Source organism: Drosophila yakuba, chromosome 3R, assembly GCF_016746365.2.
Source record: "Drosophila yakuba strain Tai18E2 chromosome 3R, Prin_Dyak_Tai18E2_2.1, whole genome shotgun sequence".
NCBI classification, from domain to species: Eukaryota; Metazoa; Arthropoda; class Insecta; order Diptera; family Drosophilidae; genus Drosophila; species Drosophila yakuba.
In genome coordinates, this window is record NC_052530.2 from 5,580,783 (window position 1) to 5,605,374 (window position 24,592).

The 24,592-nt window shown below is 45.5% G+C and overlaps 4 protein-coding genes across 4 annotated transcripts in view; 3 read left to right on the forward strand and 1 right to left on the reverse strand.

Moving 5' to 3' along the window:
- Nucleotides 1-9,550, forward strand: part of LOC6535646 — a 34,905-nt gene extending 25,355 nt beyond the window's left edge. The window contains exons 3-8 of the mRNA XM_002096238.3: nt 1,306-4,573; nt 6,644-7,318; nt 7,404-7,549; nt 7,612-7,749; nt 7,820-8,586; nt 8,652-9,550. Coding sequence (XP_002096274.2) covers nt 1,363-4,573; nt 6,644-7,318; nt 7,404-7,549; nt 7,612-7,749; nt 7,820-8,586; nt 8,652-9,063 — 5,349 coding nt within the window. The 5' untranslated portion in view covers nt 1,306-1,362 and the 3' untranslated portion in view covers nt 9,064-9,550. The remainder of the gene's footprint in view (nt 1-1,305; nt 4,574-6,643; nt 7,319-7,403; nt 7,550-7,611; nt 7,750-7,819; nt 8,587-8,651) is intronic.
- A 688-nt stretch (nt 9,551-10,238) lies between these two features.
- On the forward strand, nt 10,239-12,344 carry LOC6535647 (probable cytochrome P450 12a5, mitochondrial). The gene is made up of 4 exons (XM_002096239.4): nt 10,239-10,356; nt 10,498-10,988; nt 11,044-11,491; nt 11,554-12,344. Exons 1-4 carry the CDS (start codon nt 10,285-10,287, stop codon nt 12,151-12,153), a joined length of 1,611 nt encoding a protein of 536 aa, XP_002096275.2. The 5' UTR covers nt 10,239-10,284; the 3' UTR covers nt 12,154-12,344.
- A 433-nt stretch (nt 12,345-12,777) lies between these two features.
- Nucleotides 12,778-15,587, forward strand: LOC6535648 (probable cytochrome P450 12a4, mitochondrial). The gene is made up of 4 exons (XM_002096240.4): nt 12,778-12,919; nt 13,707-14,197; nt 14,264-14,711; nt 14,771-15,587. Exons 1-4 carry the CDS (start codon nt 12,848-12,850, stop codon nt 15,368-15,370), a joined length of 1,611 nt encoding a protein of 536 aa, XP_002096276.2. The 5' UTR covers nt 12,778-12,847; the 3' UTR covers nt 15,371-15,587.
- Nucleotides 15,588-15,595: 8 nt separating this feature from the next.
- On the reverse strand, nt 15,596-23,970 carry LOC6535650 (phosphopantothenate--cysteine ligase). The gene is made up of 5 exons (XM_002096242.4): nt 23,279-23,970; nt 21,992-22,435; nt 18,620-18,805; nt 18,413-18,550; nt 15,596-18,100 (listed from the first exon to the last, which is right to left on the reverse strand). The coding sequence occupies exons 1-5, from the start codon at nt 23,402-23,404 to the stop codon at nt 18,053-18,055; spliced, it is 942 nt and encodes a 313-aa protein (XP_002096278.3). The 5' UTR covers nt 23,405-23,970; the 3' UTR covers nt 15,596-18,052.
- Between the last annotated feature and the right edge of the window lie 622 nt (nt 23,971-24,592).

The window sequence follows — 24,592 nt, forward strand, 5'->3', positions numbered from 1 at the left end:
TCGCCGCGACAGCAGCAACATGGCCACCAACATCATAAACACCAGCAACACTCCCAGATTTGAGCGCCTAAACTTGGTGTTTTGGTTCAAGTGACACACTTGCGCAGATGCTCACAGCTATATGAAGAAGTTAATGGCTTAAAGACCTCAAAATAGTTACATTGTTAGCGGTGGGATGGTGATGTTGCCGCTGGGAGTAGTGTAAAGTGGTTCAGTAGAAACGCCCCAAAATTGTTGGAGGCATTCTTAGCAGATCTTCCAGATAAATCGCATAATTTGTTACCAAGTAATTTGATCTTCCAATGATATGACTACTAGAATTCAAATTACAAGAAGTTGAGAAATCTAAAAGCGTCAGAAATAAGTACACAATAAGGTACAAAAACAAGTAGTTCCATTGGCTTAGAAAATACAAATTTCCCATTCGGGTTCTCAAAAATTACGCATTTAATTAGACCTATAATGTTCTACAGGAAACATTCTGTCTTTGGGAAATTACGAGTATCAAAATTAATGAATGAAATGAACTCCTTATATGGAAACCAGTTTGCCTTTGAATCACTTCTAGAAGCTCTGACCAAATGAAAACACCAATTTCAAAGCCATAAATGAGTTGTCTGTCTGTTAAATTTGTGTGGCATTTCCTAGGTTTGTTTTTTGTTAGGCTAATGCCTATGCTGCCTGCTCCTGGTAAAGTGTTGCACATGCAGTTTCGGCCGTGTTTAGAAAGTCATTTGCAAATAGGCAACAAAATAAACGGCAAACAGTAGCCATGCAGTTAACAAAATGCAGCTGCAACCGGCGATTACCCAACCGCAATCCATGGTTTTTCCAGGGAGAGATGTGACAATCACGGTAAATTATGTGGTTGTCAGCCCATCTATTCCTCCATCCCATACTTTTTCCACATTTTCCCGACTACCAATTCTGGCAGTCCATGAAGTCAACAGCAGCAGCCACATCATCATCAGCAAAATTTCAATAATTCCATTATCAAGATGAAGATTGATTGATAAGCTGGCCGGGCAAATGGCATTTTGTGGCCATGATTTCGGGGCTGGATGATGACCACATGGCCACTTGGCAGAGTCACAATTGCTGGGCTCAACTTCTGCACTCAATCAATATTAAGTCATGCGGCAGAAGTTGAGATTGCGTTGCAGGCGGTAGTGAAAGTTAATTGTGAGCTTGCGCAATATTTTGCAAAGAAAGTTTAGGCTTACGAACTAACAACCTCATCATCATCATCAAACCATAACTCACGACCACTTATCTGATTTAATTTTTTCCCATTTTCCCTTGCAGAATATGGCATAAGGTTGTTCGTCGGCGGGAGCAACAGCAAAAGGAAAAGTCTCAGCGATGTCGTCCTCGATCTGTTCGCACTTCACCCAGAATGCCTGGAAGAAGGACTTGTGCTCGAACTGCTTCAAGTCCAAGGACGAGCACAAAGCAGCCGCTGCAGCAGCCGCCTCCAAACTGGGCAGCGGCCATAAGCCAGACAAAGAGGTTAAAACGGATTACCCCAACAAGCACAAGACACCGGCGAAAAGCATCATCAAGAAGGCTTTCGGTGTCAGGCTGACCGGGTCCAGCTCGAGTTCCAGCACTTTGGGAAGTGGCTCTGGAAAATCCGGTAATACAAAGGGCGGCAAGGTGTGCTTTCCCAAGCAACTGCACGAAATCATCGGCTATGGGGGCGAGTGGTCGGAGGACGATGACGACGATGACGATCACGATTTTATGAACCTTGGCAATGAGCACGACGACATGGCCATTACCGAAACGGATGACGAGGAGACCAAAGAGCTGAAGAGGATTACCAGGGCCAACACCGACTTCAACATGAACAATGGCAATTTGCTGGGCGACGCCGAGGAGAATATCAAGAAATCCTTTGCGGCTCTAAAACTGGGAGCCCCCCAGGTGGACAAGGAGGGCAAAAAGCAGACTCTAACGATCAATGTGATGCCCTTTGGCCAGCCCATGGGCAAATCCGCACCAGCTTCGGCAAAAACTGCGCCCGCGGAAAGCAAAAGCGCACCCGCAACATCAGTTGCATCATCATCGGCTGGAGCAACACCGGCAAAAACAAAACCAGCGACCATAACCACAGCCACAGCAATTAAGAGCAGTATTACAACTACTGCAACTACCAGTGTTACCAAAAAGGTGACCACCACCCTAACGCCCACGCTAGCCGTGGCCAAAAGCACAACGCCAAGTGCAACAGGGGCAGCTGCCGCATCGGCAACTCCATCGCGAGATGGCAAAGATAGTCCGCCCATAGAACGGGCGATGGAGAAGTCACTGTTGGACGAGATCTCAGAGACATTGGAGCAGAAGCAGAAGCTAAGTGAGACAAGTGCATCGGACGTATCTTCAGGCGGAAGCAGCAGCAACATCTCCACTTCCGCTAGCAGCAGCAATTGCCACAACAGCAGCAAGATCAAATTCGAGCTGAGTGCGCTAAGCGACTCCCCGAAGCCATTTCTCGACCTTAAGAAGCCCATCGCACGGAATGCGCCCATCACCAGGGACCAGACCAAGCCCAAGGTGAATGTGTGCCACAAATACTCGGATACAGACAGCAATTGTTCGGATACGGAAAATGGCGTTTCCGCCTACTATGATGTCGTGGAGACCCAGTTGAGCTACGAGAATCTTCCCGATGGCAAGTACTCGGAACAGGTGGGCGTGGCCACCGCCGGCCAGACTGAGAGCTCCAGCAATTCGCACTACTCCAGCTCGCAGTACATCACCGATATGCTGCTCAGCTCAAAAACCCGAGCGGCTAGCTACAATCTTCACGAGGGGAACTTTATGACCAGCAAGATTACGTCCGATGGTCTGATCGTCACCAAGTGCAGTTCGGATGACGCCCTGGACTCCACGGGCAGCAGTTTCGATGGCAGTTCGGATGAGGAGAACGCCTACAACATGATCCGCAGTGAGTCGGATTCGGGAATCGGCATCAGCTTGGGTAGCGAGTACAAGAATCTGGGATTGGCCAAGGGCACGGCGGTCAGTGGAGAGAAGCGGCAACTTCTGACGGAGAAGAAGCTGAGCGCCAGTACTAACAACTCAGATTACGAGGATATTCAGATTGGAGATCAAGCAGTGCCCAAGCCAGCTGTTAAGAGCAGGGAGCTACATGGCGAACCCGATGGCAGTGCCGATCCGGACAACAGTCTGGAGCAGAAACAAAAACAGGCGCCTGAAAAGGAGGCGGAGCAGCAGCTTCCCGCCCTGCCAAAGTCGCCGCCACCACCCATGAAGATTGATGCCAGGCCGTCGTTCCTGCATGGTCTCAAAAAACCAGAGCTCCCGGTGAAACCACTTGTCAATAGCCATCCCAGCAGCAATGGTACCAGCAGTGGCAGCCAGCTGAAAAGCTTCCTGGGCAAACGACAACCCAGCTGCGCCGAGCAGCAGTTCATCAGCCAGCTGCAGTCGGCCATTTCCAAGTCCAGCGAATGTCTCCAGTTGGCCAAAGAGAATCTAGCCGCTGACGAAGCCAAGCTAAAAAAGGGCAAAGCCCCGAATCCACCGCCAGAGCCAAAGCTTAGCGCTCCGCCCACGCCGGAGCGAGATTACAGTTTGGTAGTTGAGTTCGAGAAGGCGACGAAGGCGGCAGCAAAGCCAGCGGAAAAGGCCACGTCATCTGGGCAAAGTGAGACATCATCATCATCATCTACCGAGAGCCAAACGGTAGCAACAAGTGCTACCATAGAAACCGCAGGAGCAGCAACTGTTACTGGTGCGTCAGCTTCCAACAACAGCAGCCTTTATACCAGGAAGCCAGCTCTTCCGGCGGCGGCAGCAGCTCCCGTCATTCGGGAGAAGGACAAACGCGAGCGGGCCGTGATCAATCCCAAGTTCCGTAGTCTCAACACCTTCGTGATGCAGCGGGCCAATGCGGCAAAGCAGATGCAGCTGCAATCGGCCAGCTCGGTTTTGAGCCTGAAGCAACCCTTGACGCCAGAGCCAACGCCCCGGAATCAACGTCATCTCTCCATGTCGGAGGAGTGTCTGGCCGCGGCTGGCTTGGACAAGAAGTCCCCTTCCGCTTCACCGCCACAGAAGCAAAAATCCAAGTTCTCCATAAAGAAGTTCCTGCGCATGGGCAGCAATGGAGGCAAGTCCGTTGAATCTCTGGCCAAGAGGGAGACCAGCGTGTATACGGAAATATGCACCGGAACAGAGGACGGCAATGCCTCTGGAAAGCCCCGTCTCGTGATTATCCATCCCATTGACATCAACCCCACGGCCGTGGAGGTAGTGAAGGATATCACGAAGACCAGTGATTCCGTTTCGGCACAAACAGTGGCCGTGGTCACGGCAAAGCCACCTGCTCCGCCCCTTAGATCGAGCGCCAGTGAGGGCCAACGCGCCCACGAGGCCAACAAACCGGCCCGCCCCCCGCCGCCCAAGAGCGCCGAGCTCCGGCGGAAGCAGAAAACCGAGCTGACCGCCACGCTGAGCGCCAGCAGCGTGGACTCCAGTGTCCTGACACTGGCATCCGGCACCGGATCCGTGAAGCTGAAGGCCGACAACGTCTACGCCAATTTGGGTGAGTAGAAATGAAGTATTAAAATCGGTTTAAAAATCTCTTTCAACCAAATATCAACTGAAGTACATTCGTTAAATTCCGTTGAAAATGAGTCCTAAATAGCGTTAAATAAAATATTGATCAAAGTCAGATACAAAAAACAGAATATTTTCAAATTCTAGAAATATGTCAGTAGGGTTTATTTTACGTGTATGCCTAAAGTTTTTAATACTAGTTTAGGAACCAAAAAAGGAGCAAAATAACTGATGCCATGCTTTATAACCTTTAATTACACAAAACCTGGCTAATAGAACGGCTATGAAACTTAAAACACTTTAAATAAAGAATCCAAAACTATTTGGCTAGTCTTCCATAAATGTGGAACCTCATTTGGACCAAATGTGGACCAAATAAGCCTTTTATTCGCACATTTTTTTTTTGGTTTTAAGCCACTGAGATTCCTGCATAATGAGTAAGCGAAATTCCGAAACTCATGAAGCCAATTTCAATCTCGTTCCCATTGACCCGATTCCATGAGCTGTGGGCGACATTCGTGTCCCCTTTTCCCGCATCCATTTCTCCCGACCATTGTGATCGCATTCCAAAAGAAAGCGTAAGCAAATCACGTTCACTGACAGCGCCCAGAAATTGGGCGACCTTCAAAACAGCCAGCTCATGTATGCGATGGTATCGCATCGTATGTATATGTATGTGGGCCTGAAGGGTTTCGGCCACTTCACCCACTTCTTTTAGCCAACTTGTTGACTTCAATTGCAGCCACAAACACGAAAAACAAGAACACGAATAAAATATCCGTAAATGGTAAAAGCTGTGCCAGCAGCTCTTCTGAAAGTAGAACCCGAAACCCAAACGCAGAACGAGTTACGCATTTTAATCAATATAACGGGTGAACGGTGAACAAACAAATACACTCTGCGTAGTACGGATACAGGTACGCCGCTTATGACCATATCCGCCGCATCCAACGAGTGTGATGAGCCGACTCGAACTGGGTTAAGTGGCCAAGCCAGAGAGCAAAATAGTTTGCCAGATGAGCGGGCCACTAAGGCAGCAAAAATCGAAACGAAAATAAGCCAGGTCGAGCCAATGAGGTAACCACATGCTGATGGTGGATAGTTGGCCGTAGGAAAGAACCAAATGGTGAAACTAGCAGACTGGCGAACTGGCGGACCAGAGACCCATTTCTTTTGGCCTGACACTTTGCGGTCAACGCGAATGCGGCGAGAACTTGTTACACCTGCCACTGCCACTGCACCTGGCACCTGGAACCTGGTCGTGAAGAAAAGCTATGTTCCAGACCCCAACCTAGAGCCATTTGTTAGATATCGGGGACGGGGAAGAGCCAGAAAGACCCAGATCCGAGAGCAACCTCATTCAAGTTGACCAGCAGCACCATGCGAATTGTAATTTGGCGCGAATTTGGGTCAAAATCGCAATTAGTACTCACAGGTTGTCTAACTACTTGGCCCCGGTGAAGAAATAGGAGGGTGTAGCCGGATTTTCCGCAATTTTCAGGTGCCAGCAAACATTTGGCATAGCCCCATGAAGGCCAGGCAAATTTGAGAACAGCCTGGGAAATCGTATGAATAAATTAGCACTGTGACACCTCTACTTACAAAATACATATATTTATTAGTTTATTAATACCTTTCATTCGTTTGATGCTTTTTTATTCAAATTGTCTCTTATAACTATAACTTTAAATATTATATGAATCCTTTAATTAAATTAAATGTCTGTACAAATAATTAAATTAAATTAAGTCAGTAACTAAGAAGTTTTAGAAACAATCAATAATAATTAATAATTTAAAGGATATACTCTGGCGTAAATCAATTTTCTAATGTTTTTAAATGAAATTAAAATCGCAGACAGATACGTTTATGTTATAAAATCTAAATTTTAATTAAAATGACAATTAAAGTTGCGCACTTTCCCTTTTGAAGTATTAAAACTTTCAATTTTGTATTGAGTAAGGTAAACTATTTACGAATTCGTCTGAGTCAATTTTGATGATGCATCTTAAAGAACCCCTCATTTATGTGATTTTGTTTTTTTTGTATTCCACAGGTGAAATCCGCTCATCGATTGCGCCCAGAAAGCCGGAGCGCACGGCCAGCATGCGGGAAAGGGAGGCCCAGTTGGAACTGGTGCGCAAGCGCGCAGTCCTCACCGACACTATCTCCATTTGCTCGTCAAACGGTGATAATGTAGCCGCGGATCAGGGCAAGACGATGGGGAAGACCAATGCCAACAGCAGCACTGGTCAGGAGGCAGGAAAGTCCGCATCGGCTGCCAACAGTAGGACCAGCACATTTGAGCGCGCGCCCCAAAAGAATAGCGAAGCGAAGATGTCCATCTCCAGCAAACTGGAGATCTTCGAGCAAAGATCCATGGATGCAGCGGATGCTGCCCAACGAAGTAGTCTCAAGGATTCAGTCCGCAAGATCAACAGCACCATCGATAGCTATCTGAAGGACAAGCGCGACTACGAGAACATGTACGAGTTCGTAAAGATGGGCTCTCCGCCGCCGCCCACCACGAATGGAAACAGCACACCCACGCCATCCACTTCGACTCCTCCTGCGCCACCCACGCGCAGTAACATCGATCTTTCAGTGGCTGGTCAGAGATTGACCCAGGCCACGAGACGTAATAACATCTACTCGGACACGGCCTCCATTGCCAGTTATTCGCGCAGCGAGTATGGACCGGTGCGAAACTACGGATTGAACAACAGCTTGGGTAGGTTAAAGGATCCCTGCTGGGTCACTATTACTGTATGCAGGATGAAATCAATAACTTATCCCTAATCTCCAACCCCTTTTAGCCAACATTCCACGCATCATCTCAGCCTCTTATGCGGGCAGCGAGGTGGGCGAGTTCGATATCTATGCTCCGTACAGCTATTACGGAAGCGAGGCGGGCGGCGATGTGGCCACGGACATCAACGACAGCGTCTGGGGCATGCCACAGGTGAATTCAATCTTAAACTGAATATCGATATGGCATAAACTTATGTAAAACTTTTATTGCAGGCTAACAAAAACCGCAGCAAGGCCACGAATCGTTTGCGCATGCGCAAGGGACGCAGTGTGGTGCACAAGACTATTGAGGATAACTACACCGCCGTGGTGGTGGCCAATCATGAGGCCCTCGCCCAGGTGCTAGATCAGGTGAGGACTTACTTACTTATAATTTATGACAGCTAAACTAACATTCAATATGGATTAAATTCCTCCTCAGCTTCAGCAAACTCCGGTGGTGCCAGCAGCCTTGCGTCCTCTGGCCAATGCCATCAACTTGCGCTACGAGGACTTTACCATTTTGGAGGGAACCCAAGCCTTTGTGGTGGGCAAGAAGGCCTTCCATGCCGCTCTGTGGAGCTCTTCGCCGGTGACCTTGGCCCTGTCGGCCGACTGCAACCAACTGGGCGGCGTGGCTGGTGAGCTCAGCCAGCTGTCGGGTGGGGTGAGCGACGTGCTCAACCCGGTGACCGAATTCTGTGACCTGGTGCCCAGCTATCAACTGCCGCTGATGCCCTCGACGGAGGTGACCCTGCTGCAGGCTACCATCTCGGTGTTGCCCAGATTACAGCTGGAGACCCTCCAATCGATCGGGTCAATACTCAAGGGCAAGTCGCAGGTTCTGGACAGGAGCAACTTCAATTTCCGCGGCTCCATTCCGAATCTCAGTGGCCTGAAGGATGGAAATGGCTCAATTGCTGGGAACCTAAGGAACGTAGTCTCGGTGCAGAACCTAAGTACCCTGAACGAAGAATCCTCGGCCACCTCAATGAGCGCAGAAGATGGGTCGGCCAATGTAAATGCCATGCCTGCATTCGATGATGTGATGACGCGGGAGGTGGCCTTCATCATGCTGCAGCTGGTCAACGGAATGAAGAACCTGCAGGCCAAGGCAATCGAGGAGACGCCGCTCAGTCTGTCCAATGTGGTGCTGTCAAAGGACATGGACAACAAGGACGCCCAGGCACGACTCTGTGTGCTGCAGGGGTGAGTTGAAATCAATCATTCTCCATAACTTATAAACCTTACTGATAATTCTCTTGCCAACCTAGAAACAACAATGACGACGACGAGCCCATGGGTACGCTATGCAAATGCGCCCACTCGGCCTTGACCGACATCCTGCCCGCCACAAAGATCACGCCCATCCTGGCGGACATCCTGCAGCAGGAGCGAGCCGAGTCCCTGTCCAAGGCGAAGGCAGTGCTGGAGTTCGTATTGTGGGGTCCTTCCGATGTGGCGCTCACCGGCTCCGTTAAGGAACGGGAGCTAGCCCTCCAGCGCTGGTTGGATTTGGAGAGGGCCACCGTTCTCCACGGACTGGTGCGAACCCGGGTCGAGCTGACCGTTTACGACGAGTGTCATTTAATGTTCCTCGTCCGCTCCACGGCCAAGATGATGAACGATGCAGCAAAGATCGTTTGCAACTACCAGCAGATGAATGGATCTGCCAGCCAGGATTAGTTCCACTCAGTCTGCTAGTTAAACCTGCTCAATGCTAAAGGAATTATCTATTAAATACTATACGAAATTGTCATAGACACTTAGTCCTTAGAGTCAACGAATAATATCTTCTGTATCGCTCCATAACATACTATACGTATGTACATATATAAATATATCTTTGCCCAGCGTGCCAAATTGTTTCGCGCGGAAATTGTCATGTAAAAATATGCCTATCGTATGCAAACGCAAACTATTTGTGCAACTATAATTTATTAGTAATCTATTGTTAAGTCATTAACCTAAACGAATATTTATATTCTATTCAATTCTATATACTATTCGAGGACGAAAATGTGTATACTTCATGAGATGGCAACTGAGTACTATCTATAAGTATGTCAACAATTTGATTAGCAAAACTAAACTTTTTGGTGTTTGAACAAATACTTACATATATGGTAAACATAAATGAAATAAAGTCTAAATAAATAAATATAAATCGAAAGCCAGAACTTTTTTTATTCACAGAAAATTAATAATATTCCGCGGAAAAGGCGGGGAATTAATAAGCGTTCGAAGGTTACATTTTTCTGATGCAATACCTTATACTTGTAAACTTAAATTTTGCAATTGAAAACTGTTTGTCAGCTGAATTTGCCTTAGCACCGCAGCTGATTAGATAAAATATTCGCCCCAAAAACTCACTCTCCTCAGCCCACCTATATTTTGGAACCTATGCCAATAAATTTGACCACCAATCCCATCAGCGATAATACTTATTCGTGATTAGAATAACTTTGGGTATATTGGATTGTGTTTTTTAATGTGCATTATAAATATTCATACCACAAGTATCTATATTTTTACATATATTTTATATTTATTTTGTAATTATCAACTTTTATTTTATTTTTCACCACCATGCAATGCTTAACAAATTAGTTTCTATACATTGATGAAAAAACTTGAAAAGAAGCGGTATATTTTAGTCGGTGCTCAGGCCTAGAAAGATCTGTGTGTATCTTTTAATGACCGAATATTTGCCATATGTTTTCGTTAGCAATTCTCAAATACACGCGAACCTGTTTGCTGCTCTCTCTCTCCCTTAAAGTATCTTTGAGGTTGTTGTTTTCCTCAAATTTAGTAGTAAAGCTCGCCCGGCCCACAAAAATATAAAGCTTATAACAAACGTCTGGTGCGAGTAGTTTCACTTCGACTGTGAAAGAGCCAGCGTGCAAAATGTTGAAAGGGCGTATCGCGCTAAATATTCTTCAGTCGCAGAAAACCACCGTATTTTCTGCAAGTCAACAGGTAAACAAACATTGTTTTACTATAAAAATAGAGCCAATCGACGAAACATTCTAAATGAGAATATATACATATTCAATATATAAATATATAATATGTGTGTTTACATAAAAATACCTATTTTATTATTGCATCATGTTTCAGCGATGGCAGACAAATGTTGCAACAGTTGAGATCAGAAACGATCCGGAATGGCTCCAGGCCAAACCATTCGAAGAGATTCCGAAAGCAAATATGTTGTCCCTCTTCGCGAAAACCGCACTACCCGGTGGGAAATATAAGAACATGGAGTTGACGGAAATGTTTGACGCCATGCGCCAGGAGTACGGAAACATATTCTATTTGTCCGGAATAATGGGAAGTAATGCCTTTGTAATGACACATAGTCCAAAGGACTTTGAGGTGGTTTTCCGCAATGAAGGCGTGTGGCCAACCAGACCGGGCAGTGATATACTGCGCTATCATCGAACGGTTTACAGAAAAGAGTTTTTCGAAGGAGTTCAGGGAATCATTCCCTCGCAGGGAAAGTCCTGGGGAGACTTTCGGTCCATTGTGAATCCCGTTTTAATGCAGCCCAAAAATGTGAGGTTGTACTTCAAAAAGATGGCGCAGGTTAACCAGGAATTTGTGGAACGGTAAGAACTTGAAACATTTGGCAACTTCGTATATTTAAATATACATACATATTAGTATTAAAGAAATACGAGATGCCACCACTCAGGAGGTTCCTGGCAATTTCCTGGAAACCATTAACCGATGGACTCTAGAATCCGTATCCGTGGTGGCCTTGGATAAACAGCTTGGTCTGCTTAAGGAATCGGGGAAAAACAGTGATGCAACCAAGCTCTTCAAACACCTGGATGACTTCTTCTTGTACTCGGCCGATCTGGAGATGAAGCCCTCTCTCTGGAGATATTTTAAAACACCACAGCTGAAGAAAATGCTTAAAACTATGGATAGTCTTCAGGAAATTACTCTGTCCTATGTGGACGAGGCGATCGAACGTTTGGAGAAGGAGGCCAAGGAGGGTGTAGTACGCCCGGAAAATGAACAGAGTGTCCTCGAGAAACTACTGAAAGTTGACAAGAAAGTGGCCACCGTTATGGCCATGGATATGCTCATGGCGGGAGTGGATACCGTGAGTAAACAAACCAATCTAATGAGTATATAAAGCCGAAATATATATCTGCTGACTTCCAGACTTCGAGCACCTTTACGGGGCTTTTGCTGTGCCTCGCCAAGAACCCCGAGAAGCAGGCCAAGCTTAGGGAGGAGGTGATGAAGGTGCTGCCCAACAAGGATTCCGAGTTCACTGAAGCTTCAATGAAGAGCGTTCCCTATCTGCGTGCCTGTATTAAGGAGTCCCAGCGTGTCTACCCTCTTACAATTGGAAATGCCCGCGGCCTGTCTAGGGATTCTGTAATCAGCGGCTATCGGGTACCAGCTGGTACCTTTGTGTCCATGATGCCCACAAATTGCCTATACGACGAGGAGTACTTCCAAAAACCTACGGAGTTCCTGCCGGAAAGATGGCTGAGAAACGCCAGCGACTCTGCCGGTAAGTGTCAGGCAAACGACCTGAAGACCAAGAATCCATTCGTATTCCTGCCCTTCGGATTTGGACCCCGTATGTGCGTGGGCAAACGCATCGTGGACATGGAGCTAGAATTGGGTACCGCACGCCTGATTCGCAACTTTAACGTGGAGTTTAACCATTCCACAAAGAATGCTTTCCGCTCCTCTCTGATCAACCTGCCCAATATACCACTCAAGTTTAAGTTTACAGATTTGCCCAACTAATAAGTTTTATATTGGGACACGACTTAAATATTTTCTGTTGTGATAGTACAAGTATTGATAACAGAGTGATTTTTCTATATACATCATGCGATGTTATTGTATTGAAAATTAGTTAAGACCTTTTGTTTGAAAATACTACAAAATAAAATAAATGTTTAAAAAAAAAATGTCTTTGAAATTGAATAGATCAATAACTCTTCTAACCTCTTAATAAATGTAATTACTTATGAATATCTAAAGAGAATATAGCTTTAGATATACGTTACCCAGCATGAAATTATTAATAGTCACGGTGACAATAATTTGCTGGCATTGACACTGACCGATATGAGCGGGGAAACGGCCTTGATATTTGTGTTTGTTATGGATTTGTTGTTTAAAAGATCTGTAAACCAATTAATGAAACAGTTACTGTTTCCGTATTCTTGTTCTAATATATTTAAAAAAATATTAAATTATTGAACTCCACTCAGATTTTATTTAACAAATTAGTTTTAAAAACTACTATGGGGGCTCTCCGGAACCTGTTTATACGCCAGTTCTCTGGTGGACGCTATCGCAATGTTTGTGTGCTGTTATCGTCCAATTAAGCAGCCAAGCTCTCGCGGCCTTAGAATTTAAAGCCATTAGAACAAACGCTCGGTACACAGTTTTGTTTAGACGGTGAGCGGGAAAAGTTCTAAGCATCGCGAAAATGCTAAAAGTGCGCAGTGCTTTATCATTAATTCAGTCGCAAAAAGCGACGCTCTCGCTAGCCACTCAAAAGGTGAGTACATGTATTTAATATAAACAAGAGAGAACGCTATAGTCGAGTTCCCCGACTATCTGATACCCGTTACTCAGTTAGTGGAAGGGAGAAGGAGAGTCTTAAACACAGTTTTTGGCGGTTTGTGGGCGTTAGAGTGGGCGTGGCAAAAAGTTTTTTGGCAAATCGATAGAAATTTACAAGACCAATACAAAAATGAAAAAATTTCAAAACATTTTTCAAAAGTGTGGGCGTAGCAGCTTTGGGCGGTTTGTGGGCGTTAGAGTGGGCGTGGCAAAAAGTTTTTTGGCAAATCGATAGAAATTTACAAGACCAATACAAAAATGAAAAAATTTCAAAACATTTTTTAAAAGTGTGGGCGTGGCAGTTTTGGGCGGTTTGTGGGCGTTAGAGTGGGCGTGGCAACATGAATCGACAAACTTGCGCTGCGTCTATGTCTCTGGAGTCTGTATGCTTAATCTTAACTTTGTAGCTTTTGTAGTTCCTGAGATCACAGCGTTCATACGGACGGACAGACAGACGGACAGACGGACAGACGGACATGGTCATATCGACTCGGCTATTGGTCCTGATCAAGAATATATATACTTTATATGGTCGGAAACCCTTCCTTCTGCCTGTTACATACTTTTCAACGAATCTAGTATACCCTTTTACTCTACGAGTAACGGGTATAACAACTAATTTGGGAACTGTTAGCCCGTTTATCAAGAGCTGCTTTCGTCTTCAAGTTTAACTCCAAAACAATACTATATATTATAATAATATCAATAAAATCTATTACCAGCGCTGGCAAACCAATGTGGCGACTGCAGAAGCTAGAGAGGATTCGGAATGGCTACAGGCTAAGCCATTCGAGCAGATCCCTCGAGCCAATATGTGGGCATTGTCGATGAAAATGTCGATGCCCGGTGGCAAATACAAGAACATGGAACTGATGGAGATGTTTGAGGCCATGAGACAGGACTACGGCGACATATTCTTTATGCCAGGTATTATGGGTAACCCCCCATTTCTAAGCACCCACAATCCCCAGGACTTCGAGGTGGTATTTCGCAACGAGGGAGTGTGGCCCAATCGTCCAGGCAACTATACTTTGCTCTACCACCGCGAGGAGTACAGGAAGGACTTCTACCAGGGCGTCATGGGCATAATTCCCACGCAGGGAAAAACCTGGGGCGACTTCAGAACCGTCGTAAATCCAGTCCTTATGCAGCCAAAAAATGTGAGATTGTACTACAAGAAGATGTCGCAGGTCAACCAGGAGTTTGTGCGGCGGTAAAATACTCTAACAAAAACAGCGAAATATACATATATTGTTAAGAAAATCAATTTCCTCGACAGTATATTCGAACTGAGGGATCCTGTTACTCTAGAGGCTCCCGACGACTTCATAGACACCATCAACCGCTGGACCTTAGAATCCGTATCCGTGGTGGCCCTGGATAAGCAACTGGGGTTGCTCAAGGACTCAAATAAGGAAAGCGAGGCCCTCAAGCTCTTCCACTACCTGGATGAGTTCTTTATAGTATCCGCCGATCTTGAAATGAAGCCGTCGCCCTGGCGCTATTTTAAGACTCCCAAGTTGAAGCGATTGTTGGCAACTTTGGATGGTATTCAGGAAGTAACTTTGGCCTATGTGGATGAGGCTATAGAACGGCTAGATAAGGAGGCCAAGGAGGGTGTAGTACGTCCGGAGAATGAACAAAGTGTGCTCGAGAAACTGCTGAAAGTTGACAGAAAAGTGGCCACTGTTATGGCCATGGACATGCTAATGGCAGGAGTTGATACGGTGAGTTATTGGTAATATGATCTTAAAAGGCGTATTATAAATCAACATCTTGCTTTCAGACTTCGAGCACCTTTACAGCGCTGATGCTGTGCCTCGCCAAGAATCCCGAGAAGCAGGCCAAGCTCAGGGAGGAGGTGATGAAGGTGCTGCCCAACAAGGATTCCGAGTTCACTGAAGATTCGATGAAGAACGTGCCCTATCTGCGTGCCTGCATAAAGGAATCCCAGCGAGTACATCCCCTGATCGTAGGAAACGCTCGCGTTCTTTCTAGGGACGCTGTTCTCAGTGGATACCAGGTGCCAGCTGGAACTTACGTGTCCATTGTTCCTCTGAACGCAATGACTAGGGATGAGTACTTTCCACAAGCATCCGAGTTCCTGCCGGAACGCTGGCTCCGAAGTCCCAAGGACTCGGAATCAAAGTGCCCGGCAAACGACCTGAAGAGCAAGAATCCATTCGTATTTCTGCCCTTCGGATTTGGACCTCGAATGTGCGTCGGTAAACGTATCGTGGAAATGGAACTGGAACTGGGTACCGCTCGTCTGATTCGCAACTTTAACGTGGAGTTCAATTATCCCACGGAAAATGCGTTCCGATCTGCTTTGATTAATTTGCCAAACATTCCGCTCAAGTTTAAGTTCTCCGATATACCAAACTAAGCTATATAAAAGCGATTTGTTGATGGCCAAGCCATAAATGTTGTGATACCCTTGAGCCAGTCCATAATAGTTTTAAGGCAACAAGGCATCTTATGATAACCGAACCGAAAGCCCAAAGTCACTTTAAGTGTCTTAAATTATAAAGTTAATGCAAGTGTATGTAAATAAATATTGTGGTTCAGAAGTGGCAAGATTCCCAATCCATTAGTAAATGAAACACACTCGTTTGTTTATACATTTAAAGCTATTTCATTTCAGTTTAATACACATTCAAATATATATATTGATGTATCTTTGTAGATGTATATGTATACGGATACTAGACCTTAGTACAGCTTATGGTACACTTTTGGTAAACATTTTACAACAGTTTTACAGTTAAACAGCTCATGGATTCCGGTAAGAAAGAAGGCAGGTGCAGTAACCACAACTGCATTGCGTACAATAGGATTTGGGTGTTTTCGTTTTCAACAATAAAATAATTATCTAGCTTAGAGGGCAAAATGCTTGTAGAGAGTAAATATTCAATGGAAATTTCTTTGTTTCTTTTTATATTTTAAGGTATACATCAAGATATACACATATATATTCGTCTTTAATGATAGCTTGTTCGTATTTTTTCTAATTTTGTTCATATCGGTTGGTCCAATTGGATATTGAAACTTTAACAAATTGGTTCACTTGGTTTTATTCCTCTTTTGGATAATATAGTACATGTATCTATGTATAGAGAATAGTTCTTATATAGACGACTTGAAGAGTTGTTGAACTTTTGATTTTCTGTTTTATTGAAATTCTTAAGTTTCACTAAGAATTTGTTTGGACTGACTGTTCATAAACTGCAGTCCTATGTTATGGATATGGAGAGGTTCTTCTTGAATTTACATGAACGGTTTGAAAACTTATTTGTTATTTAAGTAGTTTATTTATGGTTGGCATGCTTAAGTATATTCTCTTAGTAATCTTTGTGAAATAAAAACACCATTTGCCAGTAAAAGCAAATACCATCGGCAGCTCCCGTCTCAAAGAATCCCATCTTGTTCGCACACTCGGCTAGTTATACATATTTTATTGTACGCAACTCATGTTGGCAAACTGAATTTTTATGTTTATACTTTAATGCACAATCGATACGCGGGGACAGGCCTGAGAAGTACACATGGGGGAGCCTTGATATGTGGGTGCACGTAGGTGAGGCCATAAAAGCCGAGCAACAGGAAAGTGAAAACGAAGGAAAAGCGGAGCCCGGCTTAAGTCCTAAGCCACATGTGTGATTGTTTCCCGTGTTCGTATCTGTTCCCAGGCCGATGTTTGCGGTGCGTGCGAGCGCAATAAAATTTAATTTGATGCAGGCTCCAACCACAGAGGCCCAGCCAACCCTCCCAAACACACAAAAAGCCGACGTCAGAAAGAAATGTGAATTTTTTCCCCGGCCCACAAAACGGACGAACAAACTAACGAACGAACGAGCGGACGAAAACAAAACAGCATGGCACACAAAACCACAATGCGGGCGGGATGGAAGTGGTTACAACTCCATGAAAGGAGGATACAAATCCACCGCCAACCCTTCACCCTTTACCACAGCCCCGTTTAGGCGGGCGGCTTAGAGCTTACGGCCGACGGGCGTGGCAACGACATAACATGCAATAAAAATGTGGAAAGGCGGTGGTCCGCAAAGGACCCTGAGGATACGGATGTGGAAAGCCAGCCCCAGCCTATCTCATGGCCAAGAAATAACTCAGTGCCTGTGTGAGTGTGGGATGTTAATTAGGTTTCGCTACACCGCTCCAAGCCGCTTCAAACTCAATTTGAGGTGCTTTAAGCTGACCTTTGCTCGGTGGCACTTGACCTGCTTCGGATAGTCAGGCGCCAAGGCTCGGGCCGCCATAAATTTGAAGCGACAAGGACATTAGACGGGCAAAGCTGCCACTCTTTTCCACCCCATATATGCAAAACAGCAAATCAATTGTCGCGTCGCCTGCTACTGCCACTGACACCAGCAGCAGTTGTCCAGGGACACATAGTCCGGCAAATTGCTTTGCATGCAGCTTTTCGTTTTCGCCTTTTCGAATTTAGGATTTAAGAACCCACGTGTTCGGCGATTTTATTTTCACTGCGGCGGATCGATGCTTCATTAAATGTATAAGCATCATAAGCTCTGCCACAAACATAAATCAAAATCGCTTATTGATGTCTGCGCAACACGCTGCGTATACTCGATGACATAAACGTGCCGGCAAACAAAGGAAGATAAGAAAAGGAGCCCAGGCAACGGCGAATACATACAAGTGACATCATTTCTCAGGACAACAATGAGGGAAATACATTAACTAATAAAAAAAATAACAACAGGAGAATGGACTAATGGAGCGGTGCCACCTCAATTATGAGGCGCGACCATAAATAGATAAATTGTTGCGGGAACTCAAACCCAAACGGCAAGGAATAAGCGAATGTAAATGTCTGTCATCCACATTCCAGTATACAATATGGACTATAACCTGCTCAATATTTGCGGGCAAAGCCTGGCGTGCCCGGGTTCAGAACGCGGCAATAATGCGAGCTGGTCACGCAGTACGGATCCCGATCCAGATCGCCGTCATCCTCGTCCTCGTCACCGGTGGCCAGTTGTTGGTGATGTTGATGCTGCGTCTGTGGCCTCCGGCGCATCGATAACGGTCATTGACGCTGTTGAGCATTGCTGATGAACTCGCCGTGCTTTTGCACCTGGAAGAACCGATAAAAATAAGCTATTTTGTAGCCCACATTTTGATTCATGCATGCAAATGCTTTGTCGTAATGGGATTGGTATACAGAATTATTAAAAATCAATCTTTGAATGTGTTAAGCAAAATGCAAAACAAATTGCCGCTCCAATATGTGTTGTTAAATTATGAAGTCGTATTTCACATAGTAAAGCCTTTTAAACACCTACAATGCCCAATTGAATTTTACTGACTCTCACCTTATTTGCACTGCTTTCATACACATTAAGGCACGAAACGGACACGTAAGTTATTACGGCACTTATTCACTTACCACGTCGGCCACGATGGGCTCCTCGATCTCGAGTCCTTGCAGCGTTTGCTCGCGAGTCAAATGCAGCTCGTAGGAATCTGTGGGCGTGACGAACACCACGCGATGCTTGCGTGTCTGCAGCACATTGGCAATGACCAGCTGGATGATGACGCGGAAGAAATTAGAATTCCGATTAGGTGTTTCCTGACCGGCTGTGAGTAAACTCACCTTGTGCTTGTATTTGTTGAGGCTGTCACGTGCCTTCACAATCAATAGGCTCTCGTCCGTTTCCAGCTTAAAGGACACCACAAAGGCGTGTGGGACCCACAAGCTGGCGAGGGGGGCCAGCATTTTTGGCACCAGCTGAAGCGAAATCGTCGGCGCTCCATCTCCTGATTGCATTTTGTGGGTGGGCTGAAAATCCGTTGACAGCGGTTAGTGTTTTAATGGAATGATGGGACCACGTTGCGTATACGCGATGTGATGGGATGGCGTGGGATTGGTTCGGTGGTTGGCTGGTTCGTTGCCCACAAAAGCCACCGCGACAACATCCTCTTAAATGGAGAGGACGAACACACACACAATTCAGCACACCCAGACACTCGAACGCACACTCGGGCAGCAAAGTGTCCTTGCAAAATACACAGACAAACAGCGAAATGAAAGGCCAGGGTTGTCTTTTAGCTTTCGCTTTTTCCGTATTTATTCCCTTCTTTTTTGTTGCCGCCACGTGGCATATGAATTACAACTAATTGAAAGCATAACTCAGCCGTAATGAGCTAACGACAACGCCCGGCTGCACATCCTGTGCAAGGCTCTTTTTAAAGCCTTGCTAAAAATATTTCTCATACGCCATGTGGGCTACCAGCAACTTGTTGAGCGCCCCCTGTCTGTCCTCATTAACTGGGCAACGCCGTAAGCTGCTCTAAGCTGCTGACCAGCCTCATTTATCCGGCACACAAAAGCGGGCACAACCGGACAATGGGGTCGGACTGGCGGACAGACACTCGGACACACAAACGGACAGGCGGACGGACAGCCGGACACGCCTAAGTAGCCGGGACATTGGACGAGGAGAAATGAAAAATGTAGCTCAAGGCACTAAGTTGACAACGAAAAACGAAAGGAAATGCGAAGGATGGGAAATTTAAGCTTTTGGGAAAAGTTTGTGGGGCTGGCTCACTGGGAAATACTAGCAGCTGTTGACATTGAATTTGTTTTTCTTGCTTTTCCAGCTTTCACGCTTTTCCCCAAAGAATTCAACTACACTATGAATATGCGTTGATGCGTGCTCTTGTAAAATCTTTTGATTTGATTTGCGGATCTCGGCACGTCGCCTTTGTCCTGCTCTAGTTATTCGTTTGCCTCCGCTTGGTTTACTCTTTTAATTTTCTGTTTTTACTGTTTGTTTTTACTTATTACGAGTACAATTTACTTTCAGTTCAAGCAGAGTACATACCACCACCCCGGACCCTGAATAAATTCAAATTGTAAAGCAAGTTGCCTTCTTCTCCGCTCCACTTCCCGTGCATAAATTTGTAAAGGCTTTTGGGTCATGTTTTCTCTGGAGGCGTGTGCGTCGCGATGATGCGATTGTGAAATTCAATTTTTAGTATCATCTTGCAGTAGTACACAGCAATATATATACAGTATATAAACTCATATCTATGTATGTAAGGAGCGACAAACTTTGCCAATTGGCTTGGCAAACGTGTCTGGGCTGCGGTTTGACTTTTTAAAATTCAGTAAGGGAGCTGACCTTGGCTTTAAGCCTAACGAGATGGTGACCCGATCTCTGGGAATGAGTTTTCAATTTTCCAAGAAACTCTGTCGACCAGCTAATGGGGGAAAATAGATTTTAGTTGCCTACTTTTGAGCGGGCAAAGTCCTTGAAACCACTCGAAAAACTACTTGAGCGTGCTTTATTTTCGATGCATCGAGCTTGACTGCTTCTATTTATACATCGCCAAGAGGATATTATGCAAATTCAAATCGATTGTGGCAAAATCGTATTGCCTCGGGAAAGGCTCGGAGCAGCACTCAAAGATGATGCCAAATATGCGCATAAATTTGCCTAGACACATGCATAAGCATCAACAGGCCATTTGCACCATTTGCGCCATTTTCGGCATATTCTACATTTCACCCAAGGCAATGTGCCGTGAGAGTATCTAACAATTTAATCAAGTGAACGGACCATTTGTGACTACAGCACACGTTCTGATAGACATGTTCATGCAGCGACAAAGTGGGCGAATGTCTTAAGCGAAAAAAGCGAACGGGAAATGCACGAGCTGAGCGGAAACAAGGCGTAGGAAATGCTACGGCGATGCTCGGAATCAGAATCAGAAGCAGGCTCACATGGCTGGCGTTGGCAAGAGAAAACCTCTTCGTGCTTACCGACCATAGCATCCACCAAGTGAAATACAGATTGTGTGAAAACATCAGTGCGATGGATTAAATTTGTTGGTCTAGACAGATTTAAGCTGTGTTTCACCCAAACTTCATCAAAAAAGCAAACGAATTTAAGAAACTAAAGATAAAAGACAAAAATTCTTTCCAACATACTTAACACTTTTCAATCTCATTTTGAAACTTGCAGAAGCCTTCGAAAATTATTAAGAACCAACCAGGTTCCCCTAAGACTTAGGGTGCTATAACTTCGACCTCGACTGTGCACTCGAATAAAATGCATGTGGTATGCCGTATACAAATGCAAAACGGGCAGGTAAATAAGGAGGGCTGACATGCCGAGCCATTCACGCCCCACCAATGGACATTTGATGCACTTGAAAGCCTTTTGCTGCTGCGCCAACAAGTCAGCTGACAGACTGCGGAGGTGGGCTCCTGACAGGTAAACACCACCGACCAGCCACCCACCCACTCCACATAGGGAAGCGAAAGGTGAAAGGAGAAAGGAGAAAAGAACTAAATGGGTGGGAGGTGTGGCAGGAATCAAGTGAAGCGTGGAGCAGAAACACGCTAACAAGCAAAATTATGCAAATCAAATTATTCGATGACAATGCTAAGGCTGCTGGCGGACAAGGCCACAAGGCCAGCGTGAGTGACACTGACAGTCTGTGATAAGGCTGCTGGTGACCAGCAGTTGGAACTGGAGGAGCTGGAGAAGGTGGAGCAGCAGCAGCCATAGTTGACTTAGCCCAGTCGAACGTCAATAATGTGGAGAGGAAATGTGTCACAGACCGGGGACTTGCACAGCGTCCGGGAATCGGAAGGAGCACCAGGCACAAGGGCAGCGAAAACAACTAGAGGCACACTGCGAGGAAGTAGAACTTAAATGTACACTATACATTCCATGCATCAGCAAAATCTTAATTTTGATTGACGCTATTCCACTGTCAAGTATGTTAGTAGGTGCTGATGTTCAACATCGATTCGAATCCACAATCAGCCTTGGCCTTGCTTGAAGTACCTAGCCATACATCCTTAATTTTCCGCAGTGCAGCTTTGGGAATCGATAAAAACCAATTCCCACTCACTCATTCCGCACTCGTCGCAGTGAGGAGCGCAATCAATTACGAGATTTCCCACATGGCCGCCCACCCGACTCATCCGGCGTCGTCCGGAGTCTCATCTTACCATCATGTCCTCGGGTATGTAGAAATCGGATACGGCAGCTGCTAGGTAGAGCACGGCCCGCTCCTCGAAGGCGGCCAGGCACTCGCAGGCGGCACGGAGCAACCACATGTAGTCCACCACGCTGGTGAAGTTCACGTACAGGATCATCTGCGTTTCGCGGGCTATCTTGTACTTGGCCAGCACCGGAGCAAACACGTCCACCGAGTCCGGCTTGATGGCTATCGTCGAGCTCTGGCTGTTGTCCGCGATGTCCAGCATGTCGAAGAACTGCTGGCCGGTGAAGTGGCGCGTGAAGGGCTCCAGCGACTTGTGGCGGTGCATGAAAATCACGGCGTAGTCGTGGTCGAGGAAGTATTCCGCTGAGGCGGAGCCCCGTGTTCCAGCACTAAAATTGTCCACAAACCGCACCGTGTTGTGCTCCAGGGGAACTGTGGTGCCACCGGACTAGAATTGTAGGACAAACGTGGGTTCTTTTAGAAAATTCGTGTTATGTTTAGGGTAATTATGGTATTTTCTTCCTAACTGCTAATTTATATTGTAATTTTAAAAGCTTTATTCTGTTGCTCACCTCCATGCTACCATTAAAGCTAGTTTTTTAACTCTATACAATTTTTATATTCAAAAACTGGGGTTAAATGGCCGTTGTGGTCACACCTGCTACTCGTAGAGTCGAACTAGGCGGCGATATTAAGTACAATTTAGTTATTCAAACCAGGCAGATAAATCAGCACGTTGGCCATTAATCTTATAAAGAGAAACGAATGTGTTTCGTCGCTAACTATTTGCGTAAATCATATTCGGATTAGGCTGCCCCAGAGAATAAACACCAGTTGACCCACATAATTTCATATTTAACTTTGTGTATAATGTCTTGCAGATATTTGCAAAGTATATATTATTCATGCACTGCAACTTTGTTGCAGACTCACATGTATACATTTAGATTATTGAAATTTAACTAAAATTAAATATCGAAAATGTTAATATATAAACTACTACAATAGCTGACTTTTGCTTTTTAAGGTATGCCACAGTAACAATTAGCAGTTGTTGTTTTTTCCACTTACAAAACGTTAATTGTTTATGCATTCGTGGTGCCCCTGCATGTGTTTAACCTCTTGGGTCTTTGTTCTAGCCAATTTAAAGTTATTCACGTCCACACTTTACACACTTGTTTTCAGAGCTTTCACCAGCTTCGGCAGTTAATAAACGGAGTACAGTGGTTCTTGAGCCCCAATCCCAATCCCTATCCGAATCCGGATCCGGATTGGGGGTATCCCAGCTCACCGTGACGAGGACGATGCGGTTCTGCAGCTTGTTGTGCCGCTCGCAGAACTCCTTGAGCAGGGAGCGATTGTCCTCGAAGTCCGCGGGCGGCAGGTGCGTGTTGTAGAAGTCCTCCCAGTGCGTCATGTTGGCTGATCCTTTTCCCTGGTTGGTTCTCTTTGTCGACCTCCTGCTAATTGGCCGCCAAACGGAAGCTCGAAGATGAACGGAAAGTTGCCCTTTTCCGCCGGAAACTATGCACTGCTTATTAATAAACACAGAATGTGCGAAATGGCAACCAAAATTAATTAACACACGCACTGCACTATTCGGCGTACTATCTTAATTGATTGATTAGCTTCTGCTTGGCTTTGCTTTGCACTTTCTGAAAAGCGTGGGGCGGAGTGGGCGGCAGGGGGCGGGGCAGGCGCGGCGGTGGTCCTGCTTATCAATGGAACTTTAGAGAGGGGCGCGCGCGATGGAGAGCGGAACGGAGCGCTCTGAGAAAAACCGGAGAGAGAGCGACCGAAAATGCTGAAAAACGCAGCTGTGGAAATGCGATGCGATGTGCACGGCAGCAAGGTCCGCGGGATTCTGAACCGAAAATGCGATGGGCAGTTAGATGGCGGAGCGGGACGGCGGAAATGCGGACAGGCGCACTTAATTCCGTATCTTTATTCGCACGAAACCTCGGGGTTCAAAGTGCAGGCCAAAAATCGCGTTGGCCAGGTAACAGCTGATTGCAGTGTTGGGCAGGGAACGAATTAGGGGCACCACGAACTGGTTCCGGCGCTTGCAGCAAACTTGTTGCTTGCCAATATCAAGTTTTTAGTATATCGTTCCCACGAAGCTCTACAACAGTGTAATTTATCTGTTAAGCCTGGAAAACAATAACTTCTGCGTAGTTATCTGTCAGCTTGAAGGTGTTTAGGGTAAATATTTATATTTGTGAACTAGTTCACTAGCTTGGGGTACCTATGAGCAATCTGAGCGAAGTTAGCTGCGCTTTACATTTCAGTGCTACTACATGCATAATACGCGGCTAATTTAAATTTAAATAATAATAATAATTAATATTCAACGTTTAAAACGTTATTTTGTTTAAGGTTAAGAAAAAGTGATTAGCTGCATTCAAAATACAACCAAAATAAATGTGTGTAACCTGCTAACATGTTATCAGATCCAAAAATAGCTTATTCTGCTGCAGCTTATTATTGGGTGTGTAATTCGTTCTTTGTGTGTTTATTTTTGATTTAATGGCTTTCGTTAAGTGTAAACAAGTTGTGACTTGAAAAGATGTATCTCTTTTAAGGTTAATTTTAAATCAAACTCACC

What these genes read in the sequence shown, in the direction of transcription:
- LOC6535647 (XM_002096239.4), top strand. Translation starts at nt 10,285, where the DNA reads ATGTTGAAAGGGCGTATCGCGCTAAATATTCTTCAGTCGCAGAAAACC. An exon ending in TATTTTCTGCAAGTCAACAG is followed by an intron (nt 10,357 to 10,497) that starts GTAAACAAACAT and finishes ATCATGTTTCAG; the next exon opens with CGATGGCAGACAAATGTTGC. An exon ending in AACCAGGAATTTGTGGAACG is followed by an intron (nt 10,989 to 11,043) that starts GTAAGAACTTGA and finishes CATACATATTAG; the next exon opens with TATTAAAGAAATACGAGATG.
- LOC6535648 (XM_002096240.4), top strand. Translation starts at nt 12,848, where the DNA reads ATGCTAAAAGTGCGCAGTGCTTTATCATTAATTCAGTCGCAAAAAGCG. An exon ending in AACCAGGAGTTTGTGCGGCG is followed by an intron (nt 14,198 to 14,263) that starts GTAAAATACTCT and finishes TTTCCTCGACAG; the next exon opens with TATATTCGAACTGAGGGATC. An exon ending in TAATGGCAGGAGTTGATACG is followed by an intron (nt 14,712 to 14,770) that starts GTGAGTTATTGG and finishes TCTTGCTTTCAG; the next exon opens with ACTTCGAGCACCTTTACAGC.
- LOC6535650 (XM_002096242.4), bottom strand. Translation starts at nt 23,404, where the DNA reads ATGACGCACTGGGAGGACTTCTACAACACGCACCTGCCGCCCGCGGAC. An exon ending in ACCGCATCGTCCTCGTCACG is followed by an intron (nt 22,436 to 23,278) that starts GTGAGCTGGGAT and finishes CTACAATTCTAG; the next exon opens with TCCGGTGGCACCACAGTTCC. An exon ending in ACATACCCGAGGACATGATG is followed by an intron (nt 18,806 to 21,991) that starts GTAAGATGAGAC and finishes ACGGATTTTCAG; the next exon opens with CCCACCCACAAAATGCAATC.